This window comes from Lagenorhynchus albirostris, chromosome 8 (genome assembly GCF_949774975.1).
Source record: "Lagenorhynchus albirostris chromosome 8, mLagAlb1.1, whole genome shotgun sequence".
NCBI lineage: Eukaryota > Metazoa > Chordata > Mammalia > Artiodactyla > Delphinidae > Lagenorhynchus > Lagenorhynchus albirostris.
This window is the reverse complement of record NC_083102.1, coordinates 57,669,943-57,697,009: the sequence shown is the minus strand read 5'-3', so window position 1 is coordinate 57,697,009 and position 27,067 is coordinate 57,669,943. Positions and strand designations below refer to the sequence as shown.

The 27,067-nt window shown below is 37.0% G+C and overlaps 1 protein-coding gene across 6 annotated transcripts in view; it reads left to right on the top strand.

Moving 5' to 3' along the window:
* The window catches only part of SGCE (sarcoglycan epsilon), a 66,231-nt gene that overhangs the window by 35,332 nt on the left and 3,832 nt on the right, over window positions 1–27,067 (top strand). For 4 of the 6 annotated variants that reach the window (XM_060156092.1, XM_060156097.1, XM_060156095.1 and 1 more), the window contains 5 exons: window positions 2,889–3,087; window positions 12,898–13,060; window positions 15,452–15,663; window positions 16,606–16,632; window positions 17,360–17,548. In XM_060156092.1, the coding sequence (XP_060012075.1) occupies window positions 2,889–3,087; window positions 12,898–13,060; window positions 15,452–15,663; window positions 16,606–16,632; window positions 17,360–17,548 (790 nt within the window). The remainder of the gene's footprint in view (window positions 1–2,888; window positions 3,088–12,897; window positions 13,061–15,451; window positions 15,664–16,605; window positions 16,633–17,359; window positions 17,549–27,067) is intronic. The other 2 variants (XM_060156093.1, XM_060156096.1) reach the window with 1 other exon arrangement.

The following is a 27,067-nucleotide window of genomic DNA, read 5'->3' as shown; positions in this document are numbered from 1 at the left end:
CCTCCTTCTCAACTCTGGTCTCAGTTCTGTCAATGCAGAGTACACAGGCATCTGTCAATACAGAGTACATGGGTCCACACACATGTACTCAATACATAGTACACATGTGGGGACCCATGTTCAAGCAGATACTAATGTAAGACTGTTAGATGACTGAAGGATTGAAAGTTGGCATTAGGGGCTACTTATTTAAATCAGGGTTGAGGGAGCACGAGTACGTGGGTTTTGAAAGCCTCCTTTTACATAAGGGTCAGTGACCCAAACTCTGAAAATCAGTGCACCAAATGGCAGGCATTTTTCCTTGCTTGTCTCGATGGAATGCATGTGGACACTACGATGTACATCTTTGAGCATGGCCTGTACACATGCCGTTTCTCCCGGTTAAGGTTAGGAAAGAAGTAACAAGGGTTGAATATCCGGATAACCATGCTCGGTGCAACTCCCTGCCCAGCAGTCTCCTGCTCTGGGCGACCTAATGGGAAATTAGTCATGTAGAATCATACAGCATGGAGCTCAAGGAGAGTACATAGAGTGATTCTCTAAATTGGGTTTAGTGCCTCAGAGGCCTGCCACCAATCTGTTGGCTACTGTTCCCTTGGCCTCCGTGATATCCAAATATAGCAGGCACGGGATTTCCCCAAAGTTAGAAAGCTACTGTGACTCATCTCTGGGAGGCCTGGCAGCAGCACTTGGCGGGGTAGACGGCAGGCAGCTGCACAGCCTGGAGCCTCGGAGGGCGTGGCGGCCGCAAGTCTCAGAAAGGAGCCACGGAGGGTCACATGGATTAGGGAAAGCCAAGTAACCGTTCTCCAAGGAGTAGCACTGATAATAAGGAAAAAGTTTTGCACGCTTTTTTAGAAAAATTTCACTGAATGAAATTAATAGATGAGAGACTTCTAGCATACCCCAAAACTATACTTGGTATTATTTATAAATATTATTTATTGCCAAGAAACTGTTCTTCATGACATTTTTCTGCATGACTGTTTCTCAGTATGGGGAAAAATGTAGCATGATGAAGCTCCTGTTTATCTGTATGAAACAGGAAACGTATCAGTATAAAACAGGAAACTTATCTACATAAAAGAGAATAAACATCGCATATTTTAGAAGATTGCAGATGGGCTATACATCAAACAAATCTAACAAAATCATAAGCAGAATAAATTACAGGGTAGGGGATGAGTGAAGAGCCTTCTGTGATTAGGGCTTTGAAAGACTTACTCTTTAGGGAGAGACACCACACTCCAGAAGACTCTCCTGAAAACTCGAAAGCCAGAATATCTCCTTGATTTCATCTCTGGCATCGAATGTCCTTTAATCTTAAAGAGGCTTGATAATAAACGAAGTCATCAAGGTTTCAGTTATTTGTCGTATAATTTTAGTTTTTTGTTTATTAAGTAAGAATGGAATAGTACATGAGATAAAAATAGCATAAGAAATAAGAACATATAGTACATGAGTTTTAATGAAATAAGTCAGAGGATATACATAATATAATTATTGTTGGGGACTTTAAATCCGTGTATAGTCCAGACGTATTTTTTTTCCTTTTAAGTAAAGTGCAGAATCCAAGTAATTAACTTGTGCATGTTATTGTAAGAATTGCTAAAGTTTACCATTTTCTCAGTTCTTACTCTATATTGGGAGCTCCACTGAGCACTTTATATATACAGTCTCTTTTAGCTTAGATGAAAATCATATGAGGTAAATTCAAATGATCGAAAGATCAGCTTCCCTTTCTGAACCTATGGAGAAAAATACAAGTACCTGCTTACCTTCTGCTTGTGAGTGTTAAATACGGTAATTCACCTCTTTCCCTTAGCTTGGCCTGCCTCGTAGTAAGTATTAAAAAAAAAGTAGCCTTTATTCTTACAGAAATATTACTAAACAAAAAGAAAGCTATCCTTTGTCTTAACAGAACAACCAGAACACAGGAAATGATAGTTTGTAATTGAAGAGTAACATTTGAGAAGCTGAAATAAATTATATTTATTTAAAGTTTCTTATATTGAGAGTCTGAATGGGACATGGGGTTGGTTTAAAATATTCATTTTGGCATCTTTAGAGGGAAATTACTGATGAGACATTGGGGAGGGAAAAAGCGAACTCAATCTCTAACAATGTGAGGTGTGGAATTTCATGAGAAATTTAAAATATTATTTCTCTAGAATATTTAATTATGGAGTGATCCAAAAAATGAAATAGCTATGATTTCAAAGTTCTTGTTGAAAATACAGTCAATATTTATTTTAGTAAAATGTGATGTTTTAGCATGCTCTAAAAAGATCAGTAACGCTGCAAATTAAAAATATGGTTTTCCATATCATATATAAGCAACCCACAAGCAAGTATAGATATTTTGCCATGTCTTCTCTATTTAGAAAGGATGGTGCTGTGTTCAGCCTCCTCCTTTGTTCAAATGGGAAATAGCACTACCTAGGATTGTAACAATTAAATTAAACAATGTATTTGAAGATCTGTCAGCTTGAGAACACTACAAGTACAAAATACTTTTCTAAGTTCTGGAAATGCTCCTTCTACCTGAGTACATTGACAGGACAAGGAGGCCGGCAGGTCGCTGGCAAGTTAGCGACAGATTTGAGATTTGACATTTTTTTCTTGTCCTTTTTATTTTTTTTCTCTAATTGTGAATTGCCCTGCTGTCCCTTAGATTTGACTGCATTGTAGATAAAGTTCTGGGTCTAATGTACGTCGTGTTTTTAGATATATCCTCTGTTATATAGAAAGCCTTTAAAGTCAGTAATAATATCGTTCCTGGAAGCCAGGATTGTGACAGAAATCAACAAATCTCAAATGGTTCTTTTGTTTCCCTTTCAAAAGACGACTTCATTAAAGATATGCATACCCTTTTTCACCAAAATTAGACTTCCCGTTACCGTATCAAGCAGAATTCTTCATTAAAAATATGAACGTAGAAGAAATGTTGGCCAGCGAGGTTCTCGGAGACTTTCTTGGGGCCGTGAAAAATGTGTGGCAGCCAGAGCGTCTGAACGCCATAAACATCACGTCAGCTCTAGACAGGGGCGGCAGGGTTCCGCTTCCCATCAATGACATGAAGGAGGGGTAAGCAGACTTACCTTAAGTATGGATTTTTAAATATGGTGATCTTATCAAACTTATTATAGATGGAAGATGGCCTATTGCATTTTTCTTTTTAATAAGAAATAGTTATTGTAAAGATACGAAAAAACTAGCAATTTTCTGTATTGACAAAGAGATTTTATATCTGATGTTCCAGGTCCTGTGAAATCTAATCATAGATCAGGATCCACATCATAAATTACAGCACTAAGTCTCTTGTACCTTCCATAGAGAAGCTGTTTATTTAGGGTCCTGAATTTCAAAGGAAGTTGATGCCCCAGTTATCAGCTGCAGAAGGATGTACAGACTGCTGTAACTTTATTCTAGGAAACTATTTCTTCGCCTTTAACATTCTTTCCACCATGTGGTGGTGATTGATGGCTGGGGTGGATTTGAAACCCATTCCTAAAGCCTGGCCTTGTCACTCACAAGCTGGGTGACACTGGGCAAACTGCTGCACTCCTCTGGGCTTCAACTTCCTCATCTGCTCCAATGGGGACTATACTCTCTCCCTCAGGGTTGTTGTAATGATTCAACGAGACAATGCATTTGAAAGGGACTTGTCTATTCTCAAGCCTTACAGATTCAGAGTATGACTTACATTCTTGTAGAGGTTATGAAACACTCCTCATGCCTGGGTACATTGACAGATCGAATCTCAATGTCAAATGAAATTTTGCTGTTTAATTTCTGTTCCGTAAGTTGAGGCATATCTGCCTTTTTAAAAACCAATCCTATAAATATGCGAGATATGGAATAAATCACATTTTATGTAGCATGTCCTTTTCCAACTCCTCCTTTATCCATATTCTTGGTAACATTTATACAGATGATATCTGGAATTAACTGGAATATCTGGGTTAATAAGAATCAAATTTAAGGGAAACTTTAAAGGAGAACTTTGTTGGAGATAAGGGAAAAGATCACAAATAGACATAGATGAGGTATGAGCGAGTAGTCCGAAGGGGGATAAAGGATAAGCAATGAGCTGCAAAGTCCAAGTTACAAATTTCAAAATTAAATTGTACCTTGTATGGTACAATAATGGATTTTGAAGTCAGTCAAGCACACATAGAAGTGCTTGCAGGAAAATAATTGCTTTATCGCTTGCCTATCATCTGCTGGTTGGCTTTCTCTATGAAAACATAATTCTGGAGCTTAAAATTTTACTTGAGAGGTACAACATGGATCTCTTTCCCAATTGAGTAATTGAAGGAGGACCATAGAAGGAGATGAACAGGGGTATCTCCCCTGAAGACATTCTCCAAATGTGGAATCTTTTCAACAGGTTTTTAAGGTAATGTGTTCCACAGTGATTGTTAAAACAATGACCAAAGATGTTGGAGGAAACAACATGAAAACCAGGTATTGGTAGAGTTTTCCATAGTTGTGCTTTCTTCTGGGCTCACCGCTTCTCTAACCAGTAGTGTAGACCCCACCCGTAGAGGCACTTTAAGAAACGACTAGGCTAAATTGAACTAACAGCTCTCTAAACCAAACTCTGACCTAAAACAGGGCTGCGCAACTATGTCTAGCCTGAGAATTGCCAGTAGAGCTTTATGAAGAATATACCTAGGTTCCTGGCCTCTGATTCCCCCTAGAGATTCCGGATCTTTGAGTCTAGGGCTGGGCCTGAGCATGTGACTCTAAATTAAGAACAGAATTTTTTGTCCTACAAGTACTTGTTGGAGAATTCAGTCATTAGCTGACTGACCCCCCAACACCTGCTAGTGGGAGGCATGTGCTGTCAGTCCCGTGGCATTTATTTGGACCCTGTTGTCTCAGATCCTTTCCCAACTTGAAATGCTTTCCATGAGTTTTAATTTAATGTTAAGCCGCAACCTTTACGGAGTATTCATATAATAAGTCTTTTAAAATAGATTTTCTATAAATTATACCCAGTGCCAACTCTGTTACTCCAGGGTCCCTATATGTGCACCAATGAAATAAGATCCTACTGGAGTGTAATTGCAGGAGAAAAATTTGTCCCTGGGAATGATTTTGCATATTTTCTTTGGTTGTTACATAATGTCAAGGTAACAAAAATAGGGTTTTTTTTTTTACGCTGTTGCCTTCAATTTAGAAATAAATCCAGTGCTTAACTCATCTCTTGCGCTTTCCTTTCTTTTTAATGATGTATATCATGATTCTTGATTCACTTACAAAACTTTTTGCCTCTGTACTTTGTTTTGAAAATAACATGGACTATAAATCTCTTTAAAAATGAAATATTGAGGGCTTCCCTGGTGGCGCAGTGGTTGAGAGTCTGCCTGCCGATGCAGGGGACACGGGTTCGTGCCCCGGTCCGGGAAGATCCCACATGCCGCGAGTGGCTGGGCCCGTGAGCCATGGCCGCTGAGCCTGCGCATCTGGAGCCTGTGCTCCGCAGCGGGAAAAGCCACAACAGTGAGAGGCCCGCGTACTGAAAAAAAAAAAAAAAAAAATTGAAAAGATTGAGGGTGGGATCAGAGATGCAAAGGAATTGCATCCCTTTATTTTCTAAAATTTTATTTAAAAATATATTTAGAAGTGTTAATTAAACACCTAATAACCGTGTTCTGCTTAATATTTTGCATAAGTCTCAGTCTCTGATTAAAAAAAGAAAAAACTCCTCGAAAGTATTTCCTGTTACGCACGGCAGCCACAATTTACTAACTGCAAACTTTTCCATGTTACTCAAACCAACAGCAGAAGACAAAGAGGAGCTCTCAGTAGTAGACCCTCAGAGTAAACCAACAGCCCTTCCACGGCCCAGAGTGCCCTTAAGTGTCAGTCGTCAAGAACCCCCTCTACAGCATCCCAGCTCCTCATCCTTCTTGATGTGCATTTTTTTCATCTCTGCCGACCTCACTGACAGCCTTTAAACTTCTTCTAAATCTAACAGAAAACAATTATAAAGATTTCCTTCAAAGTGAGTAAGCTCCTGCAAAGGAACCCTAAACCTCCTGAAAAGATTCCCTTTCACTTTCCAGACCCATAACCTCAGGGCAACTGTGCTCTCTCTGGGTGTGGTCTCAGGGCTGCTTTGCTCTTGACACTGAGCCAGAGGCTAAGGACTCATGGATGCATTTAGCCTGGGATAAAGCTGGTGGAAAGAGGAGCAGGTTCATGTTTCATTCTGGGCATGGCAGAGCTGCCAACTCAGGGTGAGTGATGCGGTGTAAATGGTGGTTAGGAAGGGAATGACGGGGTGTGAGGATTAAAGAATATACTCACTTTTCATAAGAGATTGTCAAACCTACCACTGTTTCCTCTGGTTACCAAAGCCTGTGGATCTATCCTCAATCAACAACAGAGGATCCTAGTTTATTCTCTAGACAATCTCACAAAGTACTCCCTCTAATTAATTGTCTGTGTTTTGCCCTGTAAAGGGCTCAGGGAAAAGTTACACTTGAAGAAGAGAATGTAAGTCAAAGGCTGCCAAAGACTGCTCTGATGTGAGGTCATGGTCCTAGGCCAGTCTGTAGTGCTCTGCTGAATCTGTCCCCATGTTTGGTGATTTACAAGATAGTCTTTAATTTTTTTTTTTTTTTTTTTCGGTACACGGGCCTCTCACTGTCGTGGCGTCTCCTGTTGCGGAGCACAGACTCCGGACGCGCAGGCTCAGCGGCCATGGCTCACGGGCCCAGCCGCTCTGCGGCATGTGGGGTCTTCCCGGACCGGAGCACGAACCCGTGTCCCCTGCATTGGCAGACGGACTCTCAACCACTGCACCACCAGGGAAGCCCAGTCTTTAATTCTTAAATAACGTGCCTCCTGTGTTTTTGATGCAACTATTCTTTCTTTTAGGGAATGATGGTGATATGAGATCGGAATTTTTTAAAAAAAGGCTTAATAAAGTAAAAATTGGAAGCCAATACTAGTCGATTTTTATAAGTATAAAAATAAATAAATTTTAAAAGTCAATGCAACTATATGTCTAAACTATATGTCTATAACTATATTTCTTTAATATCTGTTCTTCTAAGTTCTAGGCATAGATTCACTTTTTTTCTTTCATAGTTTAGCATTTATTAAGTATTTTTTATGGGGGAATAATGTATTAGTCTCTAGGGTACAGTGATTTTAAAGAATGCAGTCTATGCTCACATCTATTAGGGACCAGGGAAGTAATGAGATAATTAGAAAGCAGTGTTGTACCTATCACATTTGAGGTATTCACAGAGACGGCTCCTCTCCCACTTCTGGTCCATGTCAAAGCGTTCATAGAGGAGATGAAACCTGATCTGAGTTTAAAATATGAGTACAAATTAGCCAGCTCAAAAAATGAGAAAGCGAGAGTCTAGGCAGAGGAACAGCTTGGGCAAAATCCATTAGGTAGGAGGAAGCCTGGTCAATTTGGAAACCTACTTTGTGTGGAAATGGGGGACAGGGATCCAGAAATGATAATGACCAAAGAGGCAAAGACCAGACCATGTAAGGCCTTGTACACCTGGAAGAATTGTTTGGGTTTTTATCTTGAAGCACTAGGGACCTTTGAAGAAAATGGTTTATATTAAAATTTTCATTTTAGCAAGCCTATCAAAAGGCTAGCCTATCAAAATAGCTGCAAATCAAAAAAAGCTGCATGTCAAAGATCTGGGAAAACAGCAGATTAGGAAAGATGTATTTTAGCACGTATAGCATAGAATTATATTGTTATACATGGCCTCGTACAAAATTATTGTTTTAAAAAGCCAACATGTTGAAACTTACTGGCTCTATAAAAGAAGCAATAAATACATGTTATTTTGACTTACAAGGCAAACCCAGTATCTGCTTCTCTTGAGTAGTGTGTTTGCATTTTATTTATTAACTTATTTATTTTTCCAGTGTTATTGTGATATAATTGACGATATAACATTGGATAAGTTTAAGGTGTACAGCATCAAGATTTGATATAAGTATATATTGCAAAATGATCACCACAATAACTTTAGTTAACATCCATCACCTCACATAGATACAATTTTTTTTTCTTGTGATGAGAACTTTTAAGAACTACTCTCTTAGCAACTTTCAAATACACAGTTGCTTCTGTTTGTAAACCGGTATCATTCATTCTGCAGATAGGCTCCCTGAGAACAGTGAGAGAGACTGGGTTCAAGGAGGACAATCAAGAGGCTGTTGGCTTCACTCCCTGTGGAAAGTGACAGTGACTAGAACTGGGGTGGTAGCAGTGGGATGGAACAAAGTGGACAGGTGTGTATGAGAGTTCTTTCAGGGTAAATGTCAGAGACTGATGATAGATTGAATATGTAGGGAAAAGGACAGGCGTCAAAGATGATGGTGCTTGAGCATCTGGCCATGCCAATCACCAAGAGAGAAGATGATGGAAGGAGCAACAGGTGGAGGTGGGGGGGGTGAGGATGAGCTCAGTTCGGAACATATTAAGTTTGTGAAGCTTCTGGATCATCCAAGTAGAGAAGAAAGTAGTTTGGCAGTATGTGTCAACTGTCATAAAAATGTTTCCACTTCTGGGCATCTCTTTTAAGATAGTAACGTTAAAGAATATGCACAGAGATAGTCTTTACAATATTATTTATAACATCAAAAAATGAGAAGCAACTTACGTGTCCAACTCTGAAATAATTACTGAATAAATCGTGTACACTTAAAAATTATACTTCTATAAAAATATAATTACAAAGACTGTACAATATGGTAAATGCTTATGACGCATTAAGTGAAAAAGCAGGATACAAAATTATATTTTAGAGATTGATTGCAATTAGGCTAAAATATATGCACTTGAAAAGTATTCTGCAAGGTACATTGGAAAATGAAAATCGTGATCTTGGTAATAGAAGTTAATTGTTTTTATATCCCACGTTTTATGTAATGTTTTTATATTGCTTTTATAATTTGAGGAAAAAAATAAAACATTTCGAAGCACCCAAAACGTATGCTTATGCCTATTTATGTTATCTTGAAGTGAATTAATTTAAAATCTTACTAATTATAAATGCAAATCAATGTTATGTAAAAGCAAGAGAACTAACAGTTTTTAAAATATTTATTTTATTTCTGTATTTACAAATATATTTCACAGTTATCAAGGAAAAATATGGTCTTTGCTAAGCAGTTAATAAGGGGATAGAAATTGGCTTTATATGAAGTTTAAAAGTTAACAAATTGTTATAAATGGAATATATTTCTTTTTTTTAAATTTTTATTGTAGTGTAGTTGATTTACAATGTTGTGTTAGTTTCTGCTGTACAGCAAAGTGAATCAGTTATACATTGACATATATCCACTCTTTTTTAGATTCGTTTCCCACATAGGTCATTACAGAGTATTGAGAAGAGTTCCCTGCGCTATACAGTAGGCCCTTATTAGTTATCTATTTTTTATATACTAGTGTATATATGTCAATACCAATCTCCCAGTTTATCCCTTCCCCCCACCCCATCCCCTTTCCCCCTTGGTAACCATAAGCTTGTATTCTACATCTGTGACTCTTTTTCTGTTTTGTAAATAAATTCATTTGTACCATTTTTTTAGATTCCACATATAAATGATAGCATATGATATTTGTCTTTCTCTGTATGACTTACTTCACTCAGTATGACAATCTCTAGGTCCATCCATGTTGCTGCAAATAGCATTATTTTGTTCTTTTTTTTTTTTTTTTTTTTTTTTTTTGTGGTACGCAGGCGTCTCACTGTTGTGGCCTCTCCCGTTGCGGAGCACAGGCTCCGGTCGCGCAGGCTCAGCGGCCATGGCTCACGGGCCTAACCGCTACGCGGCATGTGGAATCTTCCCGGACCAGGGCACGAATCCTTGTCACCTGCATCGGCAGGCGGACTCTCAACCACTTGCGCCACCACGGAAGCCCTATTTTGTTCTTTTTTATGGCTGAGTAATATTCCTGTAAATGGAATGTGTTTCTATTCACTAATCATCAAAATTCTTTACCAGTGGTTTTTGTTTTGTTTTTTTTTTTTTGCAGTACGCAGGCCTATCACTGTTGTGGCCTCTCCCATTGCGGAGCACAGGCTCCGGATGCGCAGGCTCAGCGGCCATGGCTCACGGGCCTAGCCGCTCCGCGGCATGTGGGATCCTCCCGGACCAGGGCACGAACCTGTGTCCCCTGCATCAGCAGGCAGACTTTCAACTCCTGCGCCACCAGGGAAGCCCCACCAGTGGTTTCTTATATCTACTTTTTCTGAACTTACAAATGTTTAACTTGATTTTAAATTTCAATCCATTATATACTATTTGTCTCCCAAAGACACCATAGTTTTTAAAAAGTCTTTCAAATTAAGTCCAAATATAAAATTCACATAAAGAGCAACCAAATGAATCTGTGTAATGGTACTCTGGGGCACAGTTGTCAATTACGGGTGTGACTTCATACTTACATACATTTGAATTTTTGTGCCATACTTTTATTTCATTTTTTTTAAAAAAGACAGCTTTTTTATTGAGATATACTTTACATACTATACAATTCACCTATTTAAAGTATATATAACTCAGTGGATTTAGTTTATTGACAAAGTTGTACAGTCATTACCACAGTCAATTTTAGAGCATTTTTATCCTCCCAACACTCCCCTCTCACACCTGTTAACAGTCACCACCACCACAATCCCCAGCTCTAGGCAACCACAATTTATTTACTTGCTGTCTATAAATTTGCATATTCTGGACATTTTATATCAATGGAGTCGTACAATATGTGGTCTTTTGTGACCAACTTCTGTCACTTAGCATATTGTTTTCAAGGTTCATCCATGTTGTTTCATGTACAGTACTTCATTCCATTTTATGGCTGGGTAAAGTATGGATATTTTACTTTGTATCCATTCATTAGTTGATGAGCATTTGGATTGTTTCCACTTTTTGACTATTAAGAAGAATGTTGCTGTGAACATTTATGTACAAGCTTTTTGGTAGGCATATATTTAAGTTTCTCTTAGGGTATATACTTAGGAGTGGAATTGCTGAGATAATATGGTAACTCTGTGTTTAACCTCTTGAACTGCGAGGCTGTCTCCCAAGCACTTGCACCATTTTCCATTCCCACCAGCAGAGTAGGAGAGTTCCAGTTTCTCCCCATCCTCGCTAGCACTTCCTACTGTCTGTCTTTTTCATTGTAGCCATTCTAATGGGTGTGAAGTGGTATCTCATTGTGGTTTTGATTTCTATTTTGCTGATGGCTAATGATGTTGAGCAGCTTTTCACACACTTATTGGACATTTGTATACCTTCTTTGGAGAAATATCAGTTCAGATCCTTTGTCATTCTGAAATTGGATTATTTGTCTCTTTGTTATGGAATTGTTAGAGGCTTTTATATGTTATAGGTATAAGTCCCTTATTAGACATATGACTTGTAAAGATTTTCTTTTGTTCTGTGGGTTGCCTTTTCACTTTCTTGATGATGTCCTTTGAAGCACAAAGTTTTAAAATTTGATAGAATCCAATTTATCTATTTTTTCCTGTTATTGCTGGAACTTTTGGTGTCATATCTAAGAAACTGTTGCTTAATTCAAGGTCATTAAAATTTGTGTCTGCTTTCTTCTCAGAGTTTAATAGTTTTAGCTCTTACATTTAAGTCTTTGATTTTTTTTGAGTAAATTTTTATGTGGTGTGAGATGGGGGTCCACCTTCTTTTTTTTGCATGTGGATATCCAGTTGTTCTGGTACCATTTGTTGTAAAGACTATTCTTTCCCCCATTGAATTGTCTTGGCACCTGTGACAAAATCAATTTACTAAAGATTTTATTTTTGGACTCTGAATTCTATTCCACTGATCTACATGCCAAGCCTTAACGATAGTACCACACTGTCTTCATTACTATTGCTTTATAGTAAGTTTTGAAGTTGGTGAGTCTTCCAACTTTGTTTTTCTTTTTCAAGAATTTTGTGTGTGGGTGGGTCCCTTGAATTTCCATATGAGTTTTAAGATCAGTTTGTCAATTTCTGCAAAGAAGACAGCTGGAATTTTGATGGATTTATTCCATTTTGTAAGTAGTTATAGCATTGTCAATAGGAAAAGAAATAATATTTATTTAGAGTAATTTCCTGGTTTTCCCTTTTCTTTTGGAAAAAACCTATGAAATTCCTACCCTCTTAAGCTGCTCCAAGATTATTTAAATGCTATTATCACTATCTTCACATTTATTGTGAAACTCTTACTGGCAAATTGAATAGAGTTCTTTTCCCCTAGTTGCCAAGATACACATCAAGAAAATACATTTTGTTTGCCTAATTTGTATTTACCAAACAATAGTTTTTCTTTTATATTAGCTTCTTAAAGATTGAAGGACCTTATAATGAGGAACCTGACAGTAGGGGTCTCTGCAGTAGGAAAGCTGATGGATAAAACTCTTAGGTAGAATGGAGAAGTCTGCCTACAGCTCCACACCTCCAGGATGTAATATCACAATCTTATTAAAAATGAAACCAGATGAAGATTTATTACTGATAATTATTTTAGTGATAATATTATTTTCTAAACAATTTACTTTAAGAATATTTTTGAATGTAGTCTACCAAATATTGTAATTGAAATATGATACATGATTATTTTGAATTAAATAGGGTGAAAAAATTTTTAGAAATTAACAGGGAATCAAGAGGGTGTCTTGTACACCAAAGCACCCAGTAAATATTGGTTGAATAAAGGAAAGAATGAAAAGAAGCCCCTACATGAATCACTGCTTTTAAAGCCCAGGCCCCTACCTTAGGGATGATTGTAGATAATCCCTCAATTCAAAAGGATAAATCCTGCTTTCAGGGTAGATTGTTTTTCAGTGTTTCCAATTTTCTTAAAGGATAACCTGAGTGTTTCACATTTTTGCAGCGTTTATGTCATGGTTGGTGCCGACGTTCCATTTTCTTCTTGTTTACGAGAAGTTGAAAATCCTCAGAATCAATTGAGATGCAGTCAAGAAATGGAGCCTGTAATAACGTGTGATAAAAAGTTTCGTACTCAGTTTTACATCGACTGGTGCAAAATTTCGTTGGTGAGTTTTTATTTTGTTTTTGCAAATGTAATTAGAAGTGATGTGGCTGGAGATAGCATTTGACTAAAACCTGAACTGCTTTTAGGAACAAATCCTGGGTTTACTTTGTTAACTGCCGTTGACGTCCCTTGACTTTAAGGATTTGGCAAGTCCGTTGAAAGTGCATCCATTTAAGAAATAGTACCTCCACTTTTGTACTCAGTCTACTCTTGATTAGTTGTGGGGGCCAGATTAGCTTGGCAGGTGGTCCAAGTGTTCCCCCTGGACATCCAGGTGGCTGCTAAGTCAAGATAGATTTTGGAGTCAGTGTGACATGTGCAGGAAGCCTCAGATATGCTGCCACTGTCCCACTTGGGAAGCGGAGACCAGAATACAATCACAAATCTGAAATAAAGCAATATTGTGCTATGATTCAATGTCCTAGAAACGCAGATTGTAGGGAGAGACCAAGGAATAAAAGGAAAAGCAGAGGAAAGTTAGACTCTTACCCCCAGCCCCGTAAATATTAAATATTTCTTTCTAAATCACTTTTTTATTAGCATGCTCAAAGACTTAGGAACATATGGGTAAGATTTCCTGTATGTGAAAGGTATATATGATATTTTATATATAAGTTATATTAAATTTTTTGATCCTCCTTTCTGGAAGATAGGAAAGTTGTTTCACTTCTTTAGCAACCTTTAGATTTAACTTCTGTCAACTCTTGATGATTGGTGGTGAATGAATTAGGTCTAAGTTTAAAGTTGACATTTGAACAAATATCAACACATAAACACAACTGTCACTTCATGTCTTAGAGAACCAGCGGCAGGCACTTTTCCCAGATCCAGGATGGGAGAACATACTGCCCACACTGTGGCACTTAGCACCTGTGGCCCTTGGCCCCAGGCTCCTCTTTCCATGTCGCTGTGTCTTAGGAAAATAATGCTCTTTCCCTGTCTTCTCAAATCAAGTAAAATTATTCAGATGCTGTGGTTTATGTGTATTATTTACAAAGCTCAATATTTCAGTCATCATGCTAACCATACAAGGGTGCTAAAGACTGAGTGGCTGCAATCATAACTTAAATAGATGCCTCTCACCAGAGCCAGTAGACAGTGGGCCCTGACAACACCATTTTATTTGTGCTTGTGCTGTACAGTGTTCATGTTTAGGAAAATTATCTAATTTCTAAAGGTTTAAAAATGACTTCTTTGAAGATTTTAATTTCTGTGGTAAGACTTCATAAGAGAAAGCTTGGGAATTTTCGGTTTTTTCTTTTACTTGTATTTATTTATAGGTCACATCTTACCACAGAAGATTTCAGGAGGTTTAAATTAAAGGGTCAGACAATAAACATAATACATAAAATATAAAAGAACTGGAAAATCAGGACCTAAACTTGACCAAAGCATAAGCCTAAGGTCAAGTTTGACAATAAGCCTCCTAATGTCCCAGATTAAATGAGGAAATTCATCTGTTGTTTGGTTCTCATTCTTAAAGGAGGCAGAGCATCAATTCCTTGGCAGAAGATAAAGTTTTTACTAGCACTGTATCATTAACAAAATTCTTCCAGTGGAGTTTTATGGGAGAGGATACTGAGAAATGCCACAAATAATTCTCCCCAACATTCTTTTAAGCCGCGAGCAAATGTAGTAACAAGTTTCACATGGCTATTTTTGTAGTGCCCTTCAGTAAAAACCTTAGCATAATTAAATGCAACATAGTGAAAGCAGTTCAATTACTGTGGAGGTAAATTAACATAGTCCAACTGTTGTACATTTTTTGAGCCTGGAATAGAATTTATTGAAACTGTAGCATTGGATGGGTTACCTGTTCCTTAAACTATCTTTCCTAAAAACTACTTCTGTCAGCTGGATGGCAGAAAGATCAAGGTTGTAGTCATGTAGAAATTGTCTCTCTCTCTCTTTTTTTTTTCTCTATTGCTAACCTTAGAAACCATACTCACATACTGTGAGTATGAACTGGCTGTGAAGTCAGCCAGTTCACAGTTTGTAACATCTGCACTAGAGATTTGTCACTAGGAAACAAGAAATATACAGAGTGGTGTGAAGGACTTCTGCTTTGGAGGAAGTAAACTGAAAAAGAACAACTGTACACACACACACCTACACATGCACACATATTTGTTATATTTGTATACATTTATGTATGTATATATGTTGTGGGAAGGACCTAGAAAGTAGGCCAATATACACCCTTTAATTTATTACTTTTATGCATTACTTCTTCCTAGTTTCCATAAATAATTACAAGTTCAAGGTGATAAAGTAATTGGAAAAGATTCCTTTTTAGAAATTAGTCAAAGACTGTCTTGATATGTCTAGATCTTAAACTCTCATAATGTTTGCAACTATTAATTTGATGTGTAATTGTCTTCTTTTGTGTCAGGTTGATAAAACAAAGCAAGTGTCCACCTATCACGAAGTGATTCGTGGAGAAGGGATTTTACCTGATGGTGGAGAATACAAACCCCCTTCCGATTCTTTGAAAAGCAGAGACTATTACACGGATTTCCTAATTACACTGGCTGTGCCCTCGGCAGTAGCATTGGTCCTTTTTCTAATACTTGCTTATATCATGTGCTGCCGACGGGAAGGAGTGTGAGTACTTTAAATCACTAATAAAAAATTATAGAGCTACTAAGATAACATATAAGATTCCATTAAAAGCCAAGTTTCATTTAGTGCATAAAACACTTTATAAATGAATTGAAATTGTGTTCAAGTCAAACTACAGTACTTTATTCCTTTAAAATGAAGTAAAATAGTTTTGAGTCTAGTAAATTAAATTAGAGGTTATAATTACTTTATTCAAAAATTATTAAGGCTAGATGTAAATTCTTGCAGGCAAAACAGTCCCAAGAATAACTGAGGCTAGATATTTTGGTTATACAAGCCATCCTGTGTAAGCAGAGACTGCGGAATCTATTGACATGGTAATTGCACTTTAAATAAATAAATTGTCTCAGTCAGTTTGATCAGAAATGATGGTCAGAATTTTTCTTGAAATTGTTCTGCTATCAAACAGGGCGATACCACCTAAATATTTAAAGGTATATATAGATATATAAAAACTTAGGAGTATATTAATGAAAATGAGATGATAATTTGAGTAATGAGTCTTCACTTCATGAATAGTTAGTACTTTCTGGACATCTGTGTCAATTAAAATAATCTCCCGAGATTATCTGGAAGTCAGGGTAACAAAACAAAGGATAAAAAATTAATAAAGCAGCAAGTAACAAGTTCTTCCATTTTTACATGTAGCCTGATTTCATCATGTCATGGAACTTATTTCCAAGAGCTTGATTCTTAATCTCCATTTTTTTTTTCATTTTTTCCTGTGCGTTTCTCACCAGTATTCCATCTCTGTATGTGTACTCATCCAAGTAACGTCATAAACCTGGTGGCAAATGCTGCCTGGTTGCGTTTAATAGTAACAGTGTCAGCATTTCCACCTCGTGCAAGATCCATGAGCATATAGTCTTAATGTTCCAAATATCAATGCTATTATTTAATTCATAAATTTTGTTTTGTTTCTAGGGAAAAGAGAAACATGCAAACACCAGAGTAAGTGTCTTCTTCCTGTTATTTTCTTTTTCATTTCTCAGTTGCTTCTCATGCTCCATACATGTGTGTCATGCTTTTTTTTTCCCCATTCATCATCTTTCATAGTTTATTTCATAAATGTGAAAGCTGCTTTCTAAATAGAGGTATTTAGGAGGGGTGAGACTAAAAATAAAAAGTGTGTGAAAACTAAGATTATATAGATAAAAATTAAAACTAAAATATTTCAGATTCAGAATATTAACTTGCCATTTATATTATGTGATTTCCCAATCTGCATTTCTATAAACCAGAGAACAGATGAAAAGACCTTTCATACACGTTTTCCTGAATCTACAGTAATAACCTACCATAAAATGAAACTTCTGTGAGTATTTATAAATGCCCCATCAGAAGCAACAATATAAAAGCTATGGTAGTTTTATCTTAATCGTAGAAATTAAATAGAATAGTAGTTTGCTACCTAGGGCTGTGATAGTAACACAGTGCTTTATAGCTTACTTTAATGAGAGATGCATTTATTTAAAAATTAGTTTCTAATTTTCAGTTTTGTTATGTTAAAAGTATATGAAATGTATCTTTTTCTGAAATAACTTGTAGAATGCCCAGAGTTAAATGATGTCTTCTTATTTTAAAAAGTAAAAATGATTTTGTAACTTTTTCAAACTGATGACCTGTGGGGCTAATGTGTGATTTTAAATATATGTGGTTTTATTTCTTTTTGACCTAGCATCCAACTGGTCCATCATAGTGCTATTCAGAAATCTACCAAAGAACTTCGTGACATGTCCAAGAATAGAGAGATAGCATGGCCCCTGTCAACACTTCCTGTGTTTCACCCTGTGACTGGGGAAATCGTACCTCCTCTACACGCAGACAATTATGAGAGCACTAATATGCCATTGATGCAAACACAGCAGTAAGTATCCACTTGGAACCGTAATTATTATTATTTTAAAAATTTATTTATTGATTTATTTTTGGCTGCGTTGGGTCTTCGTTGCTGCGCGTGGCATTTCTCTAGTTGTGGCAAGCTGGGGCTACTCTTCATTATGGTGTGCGGGCTTATTGCGGTGGCTTCTCTTGTTGCGGAGCATGGGCTCTAGGCATGCGGGCTTCAGTAGTTGTGGCACGTGGGCTCAGTAGTTGTGGCTCGCGGGCTCTAGAACACAGGCTCAGTAGTTGTGGTGCATGGGCTTAGTTGCTCGGCATGTGGGATCTTCCCAGACCAGGGCTCGAACCCGTGTCCCCTGCATTGGCACGTGGATTCTTGACCACTGCACCACCAGGGAAGCCGTGGAACCGTAATTATTAATGCATGAATATATCTACTTAATGTCTTTCAAGACCAGACGTCTTCATTGTTGTTGCATTTATTTGTTTATAACTGGAGGAGAAAATAGCAAAATACTGATAGTGTAGATCCCAACCCCATGGTGCTAACCCAAATAAATAGAATTACCTTCAGGAAATGCTTTTTTTCCTTCACTAATCCAAACAAGATGACATTCCTCTTAATATTTAAGAAACTGGCACTGCTAATAAACTAACATATGCTTGCTCAAAGATGAGTTAATTGTGAAAAGAGAGGCATGTCCTAAAGCATAGCCAATGGATTACTTTTTAGAACTATTAGAATTGTTTGGTTCTGTTAACGTATTGTTTTTAATGTTATTACCACAGATCTATTTAATCTAAATTTTTGCCTCAGGGTTTTCAGCGTTTTTTTGTTTGTTTTTTGTCATTTGCTTATATATCAAAATGAGTAGTTCCAATTTTGGCTCAAAACACAATTTATTAGTACAGACCTTCTCTGTAGTGCTAGAAGGACTATGGTTAGAAAGCCTGGGAAGAGGCCTTTGTAAGGGATAGGTGTGGAGGAGATTGGTTGAGGAGACTGGCCAGTTGCTCTTGAGAACCCATGTTATATGTCTAGAAGCTCGGTTTTGGTATAAGGGAATTGTAGGTAAAAGTGTCATTTATTTCTAAGAACATGGCTGTTCTTTTCTTTTTTAACCATATGTTAAAATGCGTTAAATTCAGTTTCCCCAAGGAAGTCACGGTTTGCTTTTGAGATCCTCCTTTTCAGTTTACTTTTGTAAATACAATGGATATACAAAAAAATCTGGCCCTCTCACCCCAACACACACACACACACAAACGTTAGGATATGATATAAAAGTAACCTCTTACTGATTAAAGATTTATTTGGGAACCATATTGGGTATATTTTTCCATTGCAAATGCTTATTTTGCAACCGTGTAAAGAGCCTGTGGTAATTTGAAGATTAAACAGTAATTAATATGAGTATTATAGACAGTCAGACTATAAGTTTGTCCAAAATAGTTTGGCAATCTAAAAATATTGTGAAAGCGCGCCCAGCTAGCTCGGTAGAGAATGAGACTCTTAAAAGTATTATGAATATTTTCCTGAAGTCCTCTAACAACACGTACTTACTGTTGGACAGACCAAGGTATGTGTTTGTGTGCATGTATGTGTGTGTGTGTGTGTGTGTGTGTGTGTGTAATTGATTCAGGTTCCATTAGCAGTAGGGAAAATTGCATACATTTAAAATGTTGAGTTTTGTAAACAATATTCTATCAGGGATGTAGATATTAAAGTCTCACAAAATTGAGTTGTACTGAATGGAACTGATGGATTTCTATGTCCTCTGATGGTTAGAGGGTCATCATGAAACCTACTTTACCAGGATTATTAGATACTGATGAGAAAAATTAGGAAAATTTCAAAAATATTGTAATAGTTCACAATTTAGCAATCTCTCCTGTCTTTTTTTAGATGACAATTATGAGCAGCCTTATCATTCATTTTCAAAATGAAAATAATTAAAGAATTCTTTAAGGCTTCCATTTCTTATGTTCTTTACCCAAGAATGCTAGTGAAATGTCGATATTTATTCTTCAAAGGTTGATATATATTTTCAAACATGAAATGGTCAAATACATTTGAGAAACAGGGTATTTTGTTTTTTGTGTTTAAACTACAAGAGTTCTCAGAGCCTTTAGTGTGTTGATATGCTTTGTGAAAAGCACGGAAAAGATCGGAAGAGGTAACTCTATTTAAGGAACACGGTTTGGGAAATCTTCTATTGACAAAATAACAATGCTATCAAATTTTAGAGGAGAGAAATATTCATTATAATGAATAGGGAACTTGAATATGTTTTTAAGTCAGTAAAAATTTAAGGGAGGAAAAAAAGCCTGGGTCACTTTTTAGATACGCTTTCTGACCATATTTGTTGGGAATAAGGATAACTCTTTAAATTTTATTTTGATTCTATATTCCTAGGACTTTGCAATTTTGCTACTAATATACAAGCAAAAGAAAACTTCCTACCTAGTTTATAACTAAATGCATCTTCCTGGTCCTTCCATAACCCCATCAAGACTGTCCTTATGTTGATCAGATCTCTCTGTTTGCAAATGCCATAGGTTATTTTATTGAACTTGCAACAATTTGACCATACATGTATTTTTAAGTCCAGAAAACCTTTATATTATTCAGATTTCTGCTAATGGAGAAAGTCCATTAACTAGCACTTCTATATCAATAGGGTACATAGATAATTGATGATGTTCACAATGATGATTCTGAGGCACTGCAAGATCATCAAGTGTGTCTGACTCATCAGAGGAAAATTAAATTACATTCAATATAGTTTCAGTGTTGAGTTTATATTATCTTTCTTTTATTCCTGGAAATGGATAATATGTGCACGGTCTCTATGGTAACTCCCTATAAGCCAGAATATGTGATTAACCTCATTTTCCAACCATGCCAGATAATAGAGAATTTATTGTTTCAGATTCATCACAACTGTCCTTTACGCAAATTCAGCTTTTACTCCTTCCCTGTTTTCGAAGGTTTATTTTAGCCCAAGTACACACATACATAAATATTTTGGTCATTTGGATCGAACTGAATTCTCAATGTTAAAATGAGATATTCGATGAGGTATCACAATACTTGATAACCAGGTATATCCTTGGATAATGCTGCCTGTTATTTATTAATTAACCCTCTCTAAAAGGGCATGCATCTTCACATATTCATACTAACTGTACTGAATTTATCATTCATAAATAATGTGGCTAGCTACATTATTTTGTGTTTATTCTTCAGACTTGACAGCAGAAATATTCAGGCATAATAGGGCTGAAAGTTTATGTAGGCTTCTAAGTAAGACTCAAGAACATTCAAAGCTTTCCTTCAGAGCTGCATAGAAACTTGTTTGGGTCTTTTAAACAAGTCAGTCCACGAGGTGTAGCGAACCTCGTAACAGCGAGGTCTATAGAACTCGTAGCAGTTGTGTAACGGGAGGCTGCCACAGTTATTTATCAATTACACAGTAATCTTTTCTTTTTGGTAGAATGCTTCATAGGACTCCAGACTGGCACCTTAAATTAGACAGTAAAAAAATGTTTAATCATTTGCAGATGATAAAATCGAGATATGGATAAGAGACCTAAATTAGGTCAAAACTGAGATTAGGTTATTTACCAATCTTGATATCAAGTCAAGGATAGATAATGTGGTCATTGACCTCGAAGGATTTCTGATTCAGGTTATGGGCAAGGTGATTGAACAGATAGTGGAAAGGGAAACTGGAGCAGGCCCAGGAGACGGGACACCTGCTAGAAAGGGGGGATTTCATTTTGTACAGTGTTCCTTCTACTTTTCAGATCAGAGAGACAATATAGACAGACTTTTAAAATTATCACATAATATAAAAATATAAGGCAAATTAATTTTGATCTTTGCTAACATATTTATTGTTTCATAAACTTTTTTTAAATAAATTTATTTATTTATTTTTAATTTGGGCTGTGTTGGATCTTCGTTGCTGTGCGTGGGCTTTCTCTAGTTGCAGCAAGCGGGGACTGCTCTTCGTTGTGGTGCACGGGCTTCTCATTGCAATGGCTTCTCGTTGTGGAGCATGGGCTCTAGGCGCATGGGCTTCAGTAGTTGTGGAACATGGGCTCAGTAGTTGTGGCTGTGGGCTCTAGAGCGCAGGCTCAGTAGTTGTGGCGCACGGGCTTAGTTGCTCCGCGGCATGTAGGATCTTCCCAGACCAGGGCTCGAACCCGTGTCCCCTGCATTGGCAGGAGGATTCTTAACCACTGCGCCACCAGGGAAGCCCTCATAAACTTTTTAATTTTGAAGTGATTTTCAAGCTACAGAAAAGTTACAAAGATAATACAGCGTTCCCAGAGATTCCCCCACCCCATTTCTCCCATCGTTAACATCGTACAGTCCCTTAGTTTGTCACAACTAAGAAACCAACATTGGTGCTTTACTATCAACCAGACTTCAGATTTTTTTTTTTCAGATTTCACAAGTTTTCCCCCCAATGTGCTTCTTCGGCTCCAAGATTCTGTCTAGGACACAATAATTGGCATAACTCTTTAGTCTCTTATGCTCTAGGCAGTTTCTTAGACCGTCCTTGCTTCCCATGACCTTGACAGTCTTGAGGAGCACTAGCCGTGTCTTCTGTAGAGTGTCCCCCATCCCACATTATAGTCAGGCTGCCTGCATCTGTACTTAATCTGTTATCTTTGTAGCTCAGTGAATACATGTTACCATTAATAGGAAGAAGAATTTTTGCCTCTATAGGCGGTCCCCTGACTTATTACAATTCATTGCTAGAAATCACATTCTAAAGTAATTCTTAAAAGTAAATTTGCCTTGCCCGAAGAATCATTGTTGTGATTAGAGGTTACGTTTTTGACCAAAGATGTAACATCAAAAATATAATACAGATTTGACTGATGTACTTCAAAGATAAGCTTTTGTAATGATTTAAATTAAGAAAGGCAAATTCCAAGGCATAGAATTTTAGGTCCTAAAAGGAATGTTGAGAGATAGTAGTCTAGCCTGGTTATTCCCAAACCAAGTTGCACGTTACACTCCCCTGTGAGACTTTTGCAATACAGATCCCAGGGCCCTACTTCTGGGAGTTTGGAAGCTGGTGGACGTATGTATTATGGTGGAGCAGGAAAAAAAACATTGGAAATCCCAGCTTTAAATACTTAAAGAACCTATGTTTTAGGATTCATTATTTCTAGTATTTCTGTTGTGGAGGGAGTGGGGGGAAGTTTTAAAGGGGGAACAGTTTCTCCTAATTCCCCCTGAGGGGTCTGTGCAAAAGAAAATGTGAAAGGGGACAGTCCAGAGTGTTGGGCTTTGTGCCTCTAGATTTTCACACTTCCTTAAACTGCGGAGGAGGATGGTGTGGAGAAGTGAGAGATTAGTGCTGATTAGAAAATGATATCCGAATGGGACAGAGAAACGGTAAACCTTGAAAAGATAAAAACCACCTGGAAACTGTGCTTATTTTGCGATTTCATGTGAAGTATTGACTGGAGGATCCCAAATATTCAATTTTCTAAAAAATAATTTATTCTTTAATTTGTAGTGTATTATGTGTTCTTTTAGGGGGTAGATCTGCCTCTTCATTATTCTTTTTTTTAATCCCAACATCAGTATCAATTGATTTTTCCTGAGTGGGAGGCCTCGTCAATGAGGAATTTATATAAGGAATAATAGGGGCAAGTACCCAAACATTTTCTAGGAAGATTTTAATTGGCTATACAAAAATTTTCCTTGTTCATTATACTAAACATAACACTTAATCCAGGGTGATTGGGTCTCCCTCAAGACAGGAAGTAGGTTGTGTTTAATCTTTTGCAAATTAACAAGTATAAAAGTAGAGTTAAGTCTTCTAATTATAGATATTTAGTAACTAATCATTTTAGCTTTTATCTAAAGTATTTTTCCATTTGTCTTCCCTTGGGTAATAGTGAGAACCAGCTTCATGGTAAAATTCCATAAATAAAAAATTAGGTTTCAATGAAAGTTAATATCAGTTGAAGAGACTGTTTCGGGGGATCAAGATAATGATTTCCTGTTGACAAGAAGTGTCGAGCAGCCAAGGATATTTCAGAGCCATTGACTTTTTAAAAAAATTCAGCGAGTATATGCTAAAAGTGATAGATATAGTATCTCTCTGATGGATTTTGGTTCTAGAGATTTGGACTTCTTCAGTTTAAAGCTGTGGTAGGCTTGCTTTCAGCTTTATAAAAGTAGGGAAAAGAACCTAAAATAAATGAATTTCTCCTTTCTTCTTTGTATTCCACGTATATTCTACATTGATTTTAATTAAAATTAGATCTTGAAATTTAAAATTGTGGTGATGTTTCCAATTTCTTTGTGTCCTTCCTTCCTTCTTTGAGCAAAATAATGGCCTGGTTCCTTAGTAAAAGTAGACTGTGTCCACATCAGCATTTTTGTAGAAAAAATTTTGTAGAAAATCCAAGGTTTGGATAATGTCAATTTTGCTGATAATTGAGAAGTTCCAAAAAGATATTACTATTTCTTATTTTTAAATGAATACATACTAATTCAAAAGAAGTGCTTTGTGTTCCACGTAACTAAACTAATGTCATTTGTTTTCAACTCTGGCATGGATTCTGTGGCTTTATACAAATCCCTCAGCCTTTCTTTGCTTTTGAGTCTTCAAGCAAGTAGGAACATAATGAGTTGATAATCATCAACCTTACTCATAGAATTACTCTACAGGATATCGAAGAATGTCAAATTACTTTAAAATGGTTGCACAAATAATAAATAATTGTGTACTCCCCCAAATCACTTATTTATTAATTTGCAAGTTATTACCTTTGCTTTCTTAAAGGATAGAGTTTGTGCAATAGCCAATTTACATAATTTTCTATTTAAATGTCTGTAGTTAATGGTAGTAAAAATAGAAAAAAATTAATGCTAATAATCTAGAGAATTACAGTTTTTGTGAATCTTTTTTCTACATAATTCAGTTTACGCAAAATAATCTTTCCACCAGTCCACTAATAGCTTAATTATTCTAAATAGTTTGATGACTTTATAAAGGTCCTTTCTTTGAAGGATTATAGGACTTCTGTTTGAAGTCAACCCCGACTTTTCCTGTCTAATTGCCTTTAGCAGCCTGCTTTCACCAAAGATAGAAGCGTTTCCATTTTCTTACTGCAATCTCTGCTCAACTATAGCAAAGTCAGTTGTGGGCATTTTTCTAATATGCCTGAAGCAGCGCTCTTATGAGTTACCTTCCTTCAGTCTTTAAATGGAGTACATACTTCAAATATGCCCATCATAGGTATATTAACACTCACAGGCTTACTTGTAGCCACAAGTTTGGTCAACCGCAAAATCAGTCATGTGTGCGCACCTTGGAGACTCTGGGGATGTGGAATCTCCACGTATTTTTTTGTTGAGCACCTTGCTGCACCCACTGTCCTTGTATGTAACTCATCTGAGTTTCAGTTGAAGTTGTGAGGAGCACATGTACATTGTTCAAACTTAACAAACTTAATTGGGACGCTCACCGCAGATACTTTTAAATCCCTAAACCAGTGTAATACACACAGTTGCTCATACTTCTCCTCCAGATTTCTTACTCATTTGTGTAGCACTTTCTGAACTAACCATTTCTCTTCAAACCTAACCAAGGCCATTGCTGTTTAGAAAGTTGTAGCAAAAGAGGAAAAAAAAACCCCAAAGGCTAGAGAAGAAATGACAGGGTGTAGATTGACTTTGATCCGTGGTTTTAAAACTGTGTTCCACAGAAGGGTCAGGTGGGTTGGCCAGTGAGAGAGTGGGGCCCAGCTGCTTCATTCACAGATTGATTTTGAATTTGGTTGTCCTGATCTAGGGCTTTTGAAAGGCTTTCTTTGTCCTCTTTGGTATCTTTATTTTGTCAAAATGTATTGATTTAATCCATTAATAGGCCAGGTAGAGCTAGAGATGATAGGAAATGAGGACGTGTGTGTGTGTGTGTGTGTGTGTGTGTGTGTGCATGCGTGTGCACGCAAGGTGTGCCGTATTCATTTCTAATGTAGAATAGACCCAAAGTAGTTGTACCTGAGAAGTTAAAAGAAAACTCATATCCCCCTCCCAAATGTCCATGAAATTGCATTTTGACTTTGGTAGTAAAGATGTTTGTTTACCCGTCTTTAAATCTGTAACTTAATTTCCTTTCTGTGGTTTGTAAATTAATCTTTTTACTTTCGTGATCAAAAGCACTATAAATACATTGTGTGAAATACTGAAAGAATAAACAAACCAAGGAAAATACTCTCGGAGACCACACAAGGATAAGTAGGGCTGATAGGGAATAGCAAAAAAAGAATGTAATTATTGAGATGAATTATTAAGTAACTTCCTCAAATTGAATTAGAATTGACTTTATTTCCTTAACCATATATTTTAAAAGGAACTGAAACTTAAAAAAAATTCACTTGAAGTCATTAACATTCCTATGGATTAGTTTAAGTTTGAACAGTATTTAGTATGTACTGTTTTCGAGTTTAGATCACTGTATTTGGAGCATAATATTTGCCTGGCTGAAATGATTCAGATCAACGCTTTTCAAACTTTGTTTCTTGGAGGTTTCTTACCAATGCCTTAGGGTCCAGCATGTGAGGCAAAGGAAACAAAGCAGGCGGGATTCCTGGCTCCCTTGTTTCAACCCGGGCAACCTCACATTTATCTCTTTTGTACATCAAGAGTTCTGCTTAGGATTTCAGTTAAAAGGAATTCCATTGCTGAAGAGAAACAAAAAACCTTGAAAATCCCTGGCTTGGATCAGGCCCTACTCTGTTGCAAGGGGCTGACTCCTAGAATTTCTTCCACACAGAATCTAAATTGTACATTTTTGTAAACTAATTTTCATATCAAAATCTGAAAATGCATGGGTGAATATGAGTGTTGATAAACATGTGTATTATGTGAATCTTTGTAAGTATCTTCATTTTTGCATGTATTCATCCAAACATAGTTTATTGCATGCTTACTGCTAGGGATACTAAACAAAATAGGAACGTTCTTACTGTTAAGGCACTTTGGGGCAGTTAAACATTATGTGAGGAGAAATACAATGACCGCTTGTGTATGGAAGCCTGCTCAGTGGTAACCTAGTTGGGGGAAGGGGTGCTTAGAGAGTGAGGGGGCATAGATGAGGTGGTACTTGAGATGTTACTTTTTAAATTAAAAATAATAAGTTAAATATTTTAATTAACGTTCCTGTGGGATATTTTTAAATTATAGGAGTAATATGAGTCCACTGTAACAAATTTTGGGTTGAGTTTGGAAGGATAAATGGGAGCTGGCTGGGGGCAAGAGATGATAGTGGCCATGGTGGCGGTGATTCTGTTTCAGGAAGTTCAGGGAGGGCTCCACGTAGGAACCAGATACATTGATGGCCTTCCAGATCACACTAAGAAACTTGAAACTTAATTTGCAGTAGGTATAAGGAAATAATGAAATGTGTTCATTTGAATGACATAATCAGATTTGTGTCTCAGAAGATCATCTGACAGCAATGTGCACAGTGGATTATAAGGGAGCAAGAATGGGAATGAGGAG